The following is a 7,913-nucleotide window of genomic DNA, read 5'->3' as shown; positions in this document are numbered from 1 at the left end:
CACCGCCTGCTTCTGGTCCACTCAGCGCGGTTCCGTTCTGTCCTTTAGCCCGCGGGCTACGATCACTTACGTTCCACGAGCGACCCGTCACCCTGGCCCCGGCTTGGCACGAGAGGCCACCGGAGGCGGCGCAGTGATACAGGGCGTCCCTGCCGGGGGCTCCTTGGGTGAAGCGCGTCCGCTCCCACACGGGAACACCGGCCTGTGCAGAGCAGCAGGGCGACAAGCACGTTCTGGTTTGGACGGGATCTTTGGTTCCACTTCGGAGCAGTCAGCGACAGGAGGGGAGAGCGCCGTCTTCAGCCTGACATCCCAGAAGCCGAAGGCGCTCCACCGCTTCCGCTGGACATTGCATCCTACCCGTTTTTAACAGGCCGAGTTCTCAGAAACGTAATCGAACACACGGACTAGGCACGCTCAACCGGGACCCTTGGGGCTTGCGAACACTGGCTCGCTAAGCGCATTCTCAGGGTCGTTAGCCAACTGGGACCATCTTTGAATCCAAGCAGTTTTACCAGCTTTTATTATAAACACCAGCACATTTCAAGTTTCCTCTTTTTGATCACAAATATAGGACTTTTTTCTTCTCCTCTTAAGTATACAGCATGAGACGCAGCGCCAGGGCTTCCCAGCTCTTACAGAAATCTCCTTACGCCGAGGGCAGGGTCAGCACCCCCAGACCACACCCTCGGCCGCATCCCTTGGCGGATTACACAGGACATCGACTCCAAAAAGATGAGATCTGTACAGTTTTGGATCCCAGGACGACCTGAGAAAGATGCCCCCCACCGGCCACATGAAATGGCTGCGCCACACGAGTACAGGGCTGGAGCCGCTCCTCCAGGGCCCCAGACACCTCACCCCTTCTGTCTGCACGCGGCCTCGGACTCAGTGGAGAGGGCGATTCGGGAGGGTCCCAGATTCGAGAAGCAAGCAGAGTAAGGACGGCCGGATGGCCACTGGAGGGCCGTGGCCCTGCTTTCCCTTCTGGGGATGTGGTAGAAATGGGAATTGGTTGGCAATGCTAGTGACGGCCTTATTATCTGGCTTCACCTATGTTAAAACTCAATATTTGAAGCTCTGTGCTAGAATCTGTTTTCTTTTTGTTTCTTCAAATTTAGATTCTCAAACCAAGGATTCTGAAATTATCTCTGTGAATACAGGGCCAACAGGGAAACTATTTGGGCCAGGAGTTCTCCATATGCCACCACAACTGCCCCCTGCCCCGCCCCAGGCTGGGGGACCAGGGATACAAGAGTCACTTGTGCTTGTAGGGGAGGGGTGCTGCGGACTAGAGAGCACACTTCCATGCTCCCCAGGGCGGGGTGCTGTGGGACCATGTGGCCATGCGTCCGTCCCTGGAAGCTGGAGGGCTTTCACCACATTGCTGCCCTCACAGGCACCGCCCTGTTTTTAGAGGGTGAAGAATGATGCTGGGCTGGGCATCGGAGGCCCCCAGCAGAACGCCCTGCACTGTGTGTCCTCTCCTATGGAGCACAGGATTTGTGGGGCAATCAGGAAACACCTCCAATCCCTGGAGCACATTTTACACCAATTCTGGGATTTGCGTATAGGTAAGGGGAGGGGATGCTGCTGAAAACAAGTGCAGGAACCATTCCTACTCTGGGTTTTCGAGGCTTAGGGCAGGAGGAGGACAGGAGGCAACGTGCTGCTTCAGACCCATCTGCAGCCCTATCTCTGTGGGTGAAGTTCCCCGCGGAGCACTGAATCTGAGGCCATCAGTGAACTTGACCATCTCAGTTCCTGGAAAGAGAACCATCCAGGCCTTGGCTGAGCCTGGCCACCACCCACATGGCCACCATGACCGTCGTCCCCGCCTCTCCTCTGTGAGCAATCCACCAGAATCATGTCTTACAAAGAACAGACTCCAAAAATATATATAAATAAATAAAAACCTTAAACATTCTTACAGGGATCTTAAAGAACAGAATACATGTTAAAAACTTCAGTAATTTATATCAATTTTAAGCGGTACTTTATATACAATGGGGGAAAAAACACATGCATAGTCCAAATACAATGTTGAAAACAGCATTTTCATAACAAAAAACCCCGAACACTAAGTGTTAATACCATGTACATGAATTCAAGAAGGACCACCCTTTTTGTCTGTTGCACACAGTTTATTTAACAATATGATATAAGAAATGAGTTGGTACTTTACCATTCTATACAGTGATTGAATCTTCTTGAATTTTCTTATTTATAGTAATTATAGCGCTTGCATGATTTACACTAGAATTGCTTTTCCTCATTTCAAGTTTCACATAGAAGAAAGAAAAGAATGCTTCTTCTCTATTAACATTAGCATGGTCTAAGAGAGTGATCATCCCTATTTTTTGTCTAAAACCAGTTTTATCAGAGAAACAAAGCAACAATTTCTACATCTGCAAGACAAGAGTTTGGCTTAAGCCAGTATGTATAGATAGATGTGTGTGTGGGTGTGTACGTGTGTGCACGCAGGAGCCAATTCCTATCGTCCAGGGGTAATACTTGGAGAACGCCCACAGAGTTCACTATAGAAAAAATCTTCCCGCAACATCAGAAAGTTATCGGGATACATTATAAGCTTGCATTATTTCAAGAATCAGTTTCTGAATATTATTTTTCTTCTCACTTTTAAACATAAATGTTTAAAGTCTTGAAAATACAAATAAAAAATATGAATATAATGAACTTGTTTTTCCCATTAAAAAAAGGCATGAGTCACCAATGACGACAAAAAGAATCAAACAAAACCCCCCTCCCCCCAAAACAAAAAAAAAACAAAAAACAAAAACAAAAAGAGAGAGAGAGAGAGACCAGATATTTAAATCAACTGGTTTTTAACAAAAAAATATATTCTTTGTATTGTTTCTTTAAACAGCAATCTACCCTTCCATGGTTTGGAAGTAGCAGTTCCATCTAGGGATAAAAAGAGCCTAGATGTCTGGATTTCAGTACAAAAGGTCCAAGAACATGAAAGGGGGGGAAAAAAAAAGCGATGCTCTCACAATGCTACAAACCCTCCACAAACTTTTCTAGGGTGTCTCCTGTAGTGTCGCCGACCAGGGACAGCTCACTGGACAACGCACTCCTGTTGGGGGTGTTCAGCTGTGGGAGCATTGCACTCTGTTCGGGGTTCCCCAAGTGTCCCTGATCTATGGAGCTGGCCATGGTGACTGCGAGTCCTGGGTGGGGGGAACCAGTCTGGGGCGACACATGGTGTGGCGAAGGCTGGGGCTGTATCCGTGGCGACGGGCTGGAATGTGGAGGCTGGGACTGGGGCCGCGGAGACTGGACAGGGGCCGGAGACCGCACCTGGCTACTGAGGGATGTGGCCATCTGCTGGCCGGGGAGGTGCGAGGCCTGCGGCTGTCCTGAGAGCATGTGCTGCTGGGGGCTCATGGGGTTCGGCTGGCCCGGGGACCCGATCTGCTGCTTCATCTGCTGCTGCTGCAGAATCCGCTGCTGCAGGGCCTGCTGGATGTTGGGGGTGCTGTCTGCCCCCAGCCCCGGCTGCCCCATTTGGCTGAGCTGTCCCATCTGAGCCGCCATCTGGCCCATGGAGCTGCCCTGGATGGGGAGGTGCTGCTGCATCCGCTGCTGCTGCATGGCTGGGGGGTAGCCTCCAGGTCCTTGGGGCTGCTGGAACTGGCCATGCCCGGCCATGCCCCCAGCCATGCCCGCACTGCCCTGCTGCTGCTGCTGTTGCTGCTGCTGCTGCTGCTGCTGCTGCTGGAGCAGCTGCCTCCGGAGCATCTCCCTGTACTGTGGGTTCATGCTCGCCATGCTGGGGTTGTGGCCCGGGTTCATGATGTTCAGGGCCTGGCCCTGGGGGTTCAGGCCTCCCATCGCCTGCTGCTGCGGGGGCACGCCGGGCCGGGGCCCGCCGGCTTGAATGGCGTTCAGGTTTTGTAGGCCGGGCTGCTGGTGCAGGCTGGGCTGGGCCTGTAGGCTGGGCTGGGGCTGCAGACCGGGCTGGGGCTGCAGGCCAGGCTGACTGGCCACGTACTTGGCTGTGCGCTGCTTGATAAAGGCCGCCATCAGCTGAGGGTTGGACTTGAGGATGTTGAGCACCTGCTGCTGCTGCTGCGGGGAGCTGGGCGACTTCAGGGTCCGCAGCAGGTCCTGCAGGGCGCCGGGCGAGATGCTCCGAGGCGGTGGCTGCACGCCAGACATCCGTGGCCCGGCGACAGCTGGCTGGGCCTGCATGGACATCACCGGCCGCGGCATGCCTGGCATCGGCTGCTGCTGGGGGATGGGCGCCTGCTGCCACTGCCCGGGCGGCAGATTGGGCATGACAGGCCCGCTGACCTGGTTGGGACGGGGCACATTCAGGCCCACGGGGGCCATCTGGCTCACCGGGGTCACCATGCCTGGGCGCCCTGGGGGCATGCCATTGTTGATGTTCACCCGGTACAGGTGCTGCTGCTGCTGAGCCTCACGCTCAATCTGCCGGGCCGCTTCCACCGCGGCCGGTGGGGGCTGGGCAGGGGGCGGCGGGGCCGGCACCTGGTTGGTGGGCTTCCCGGTGGACACCGTGGTGGGGGGCTGAGTCCGGGCCACACTGGGGAAGCCAGCTGGTGACATGCTCACGGGCGAGGGCTGGGGCTGGGCTGGGGGCTGCGGCGTCTGGGGTGTGCTGGGCTGCTGCGTGGGGGTCCCAGGCGGAGCTGAGGTAGGGGAAGGCAGACTCTGCTGAGGCACATTGCGGGTGTTCATGGTGGCCATCCGCCGGCGCATGAGCTGAGCTTGCTGCAGGCGGTGCTGGATCTGCTGCTGGCGGAGCTTGTGTTTGATGTTGAGGCAGAAGGGCACTGGGCATTTGTTTTCTTGGCAGTGTTTGGCGTGGTAGCAGCAGAGGGCGATGAGCTGCTTGCACACCGGGCAGCCCCCGTTGGTCTTGCGTTTGCAGCCCTTGGTGTGCTGTACCACCCGCTTCATCTTCTGGCAGGACGGCAGCGAGCAGTTGGCGTTGCGGCACTGGCAGGCGTGCACCAGGGACTGGATGCAGCGCTGGATGCTCAGGCGCCGTGACTCCTGGGGGCTCTTGGACTGTGGCTCGCCCTGGCTGCCGCCCTCGTCGTCCAGGCCCAGCCCCCACTTCACCATCTTGTGGGCATGGCTCTTCGTGTTGTAGCAGTTGATGCAAAGGTCGTAGTCCTGTGGACAAGCACAGGGCACAAGCTGTGGTCAGCACACGGGGCCTCGCGTGACCAGATGGCTGGCAGAGGCTGACAGACACCATACAGCTACCCCTGGAGCCTCACACCTCACCCTGCCCCTCCCAGTCCTACAGTCTCACGGGCTCTTGAGCGTGTTGCTTGACATGTGTCCCCTCTCCTTCCTTCCTCTGCTGCTGGGCAATGACACCCAGACCCACAGGGTCCTGCTCCCATACCTGGCCCGGGAAGCCTGATGGTTGCTCCCAAGCTCACTGAAGTGCCACTGGCTGGGTTTCTAGAAACCGGGCCCTGCTCTCTGGGGCTGCTGGGTGCTCTAGTGCATCCCCAGAACTCTGCAGGGTGGCCCAAAGGCCTTGACCGGAAGACAGTCCCTGGGCTCAAACCACAATGAAAAAATGTGTGTTCACAGGTTTCTTAAAAGTTGCTTGTATCTGGAGACAGACTACTGTGTGCCAGGCCTGGAGAAGGAAACCCTATGACTGGGACCAACTTTTTTTCCAAAAAGACATGAAGATCCCAACAGTGGGAAGTGACAGAGGACAAAAGAAGGCTACAAAAAGTGACAAATAAAGACAAAAGCATTATGAGGCCCTATCTACCCCCTCAACCCAAGATCACAGAGCTGCTCCTATGGACTGTGACTCTGGGAACCATTCTGAATGTGGACTCCAGCAAGGTGAGGACTGGGTGGGGGATGGGAGTGTGTGACTATCTGTAGGGGGAGATGGGGAGGGACCCAACTGGGGAAAGGAGAGGCCACACCCCTTCACACAGGGGCCAAGACCTCTGCAGAGGAAGCCAGCGTGTGCAACCATGGGGTCCACCAGAACAGGACATTGTCAGCTTCTCGGCAAGGCTAGAATTTGAGGCAGGAATAAAGGTTAGGATCCTGGTAGAGCTGAAGCACAGGCAGCGCCTCCTTCCTGCTCCTACCCTGGACCATAAGGCCCATGGATGCTCCTGACACACAGCCGGTATTGGCAAAAAAAAAAAAAGGAGTAGAATAAAAGTGCTTTGTCATTATATCTTCCTGAAAAAGTCAGGTTAAACACTGCCTCCTCTAGGAAGCCTACCCATTCTTGCTTCCCTGGAAGACCAGCCCTTCCTGCCACACACATTGAGGGCCCCGCTGTCAGGCTTAGTTGGGTTGGGACCATACCATGGCCCCTAAGGGAGAAAGCCTCCTTCCTTCCTATAATGAAGGTGTGCTGTTGAGCCTGCAGCCGGCACAGCCCACATCGACTAGGATTCTCTTATTTGTGAACTAAAAAACACCAGCCTCATGACCAACAATGACCCTAAGAGGACCAGGACGTAGATAAACCTTCTTCATGTAGTCATTTTGCCCCCCCCTGGAAAATCCCAACCATTTCATGGTTCAATCTGAAATGCTCATGCACTGATGGCAGAGAGGGCTGGAGAGTGACCGGCAGACCCCAATCTTGGGCCATGCCAGCAGGGCTAGAAGTTCTGTGAGCCGCAGACACTCCCTGAAGGGAAGGAGAGGGTGCGGGCCTACCTCGCACACGGTGCAGTGCCAGCGTGTCTCCACGTGGTGCTTGCACTCGTTGCAGGTGTAGACAAAGCGGTCCTGGCCCTGGGTGTGCAGCTCCACCAGCATGCACAGTGTAGACCACTTGGACCGACGCAAGGAAGAGAACTCCCAGTGCTTGTCTCTGGCGAGGGTGAGGAAGGCGTCACGCCCATCCATGAGGTCACAGCTGAGCAGGGGGTCAGGGTCAACGATGGGGGGCAGTGTGTTGATGACGGGCCCAGCGTGCAGATGGATGACAAAGAAGACCTGCAGGGGAGAGTGGCGTCAGCCCACAGGGAGAGCAGGGGCAGTGGTGTCAACGGGGGGCTGGCCCCGCAGGCCCAGGGCTACCAGGACCCCTGGGGTTGAGCCGGGCCATTGGGGTCAGGCATCTGCATGCAGCCGGGGGGCACCCCCGCATGGACCACTAGCAGCACTCCCTCCTCCCTCCCTCTCACTCCCTCAGCTCTACCTCTTTGTGCTTCTCCATCGTGGCATACAGCTTCTGGGACAAGTCATTGGACACGTTGGGCATGCTGGGCTTCTTCTTGTTGGCTCGACTGATACTGCTTTTGTTCTTATTGGTTTTCTTGTTGTTCTTCTTCTTGGCATTCTTGCTGTCGCCCTGGCTGCCCTAAAACAACATGCCAAGCTGCTAGACGGGCCTGGCCTCCTTTCCTCACTGGATGCTCGGCTGGGGAACCCGCAACAGCTCTAGGAGGCCCAGCCGAGGGCAGGAGGCCGCTGTCAGGAGATGCCCCGGAGGATGCGAGCAGCGCCAGGGCTGCAGCGGGGACACCTGGAGGTCAAGGAAACCCCACCCACGCCGTAACAGCCACACAGCAGGCACCTCTCAGAGGAGAAGACACCCGGTATGCTAGTTTGGGTGCTGACAATAGAGGGGGTACAAACTATTTCTCCTAGTTCCCTGCTCTCTACTGGACCCTGCCGCTCCAGGCCACATCCTGAATGCTCAGTCGCTGATTTTTTGTGCCTTGCAGACGGTTCCAAATATCCACTGTACACAAGAAGGGGAAAGGTGCCAAGAGAAGCTGCTGCGGGGGCAGGAGCAGAGTTTCCAGAATGGCCTATCCATGTCCCAGGCAGAGCTACCCGAGGCGGAGACCTCTCCTTGCCCTTGCTCCCACCCACCCCGAGTGCTGTAGCGGCTCTTGCCCCTCAGTTCAAGC

The 7,913-nt window shown here is 55.9% G+C and overlaps 1 protein-coding gene across 4 annotated transcripts in view; it reads right to left on the bottom strand.

Moving 5' to 3' along the window:
• Positions 1–494: 494 nt before the first annotated feature.
• LOC112640446 (CREB binding protein) overlaps positions 495–7,913 on the bottom strand; it is a 126,630-nt gene continuing 119,211 nt past the window's right edge. For all 4 annotated transcript variants that reach the window (XM_049110961.1, XM_025416705.3, XM_049110962.1 and 1 more), the window contains 3 exons: positions 7,196–7,357; positions 6,709–6,990; positions 495–5,166 (listed from right to left, as the gene is read on the bottom strand). In XM_049110961.1, coding sequence (XP_048966918.1) covers positions 3,019–5,166; positions 6,709–6,990; positions 7,196–7,357 — 2,592 coding nt within the window. In that variant the 3' untranslated portion in view covers positions 495–3,018. The remainder of the gene's footprint in view (positions 5,167–6,708; positions 6,991–7,195; positions 7,358–7,913) is intronic.

This window comes from Canis lupus, chromosome 6 (assembly GCF_003254725.2).
Source record: "Canis lupus dingo isolate Sandy chromosome 6, ASM325472v2, whole genome shotgun sequence".
NCBI lineage: Eukaryota > Metazoa > Chordata > Mammalia > Carnivora > Canidae > Canis > Canis lupus.
Note: the sequence above shows the minus strand (reverse complement) of the source record. Positions and strands in the feature narration are given on the sequence as shown.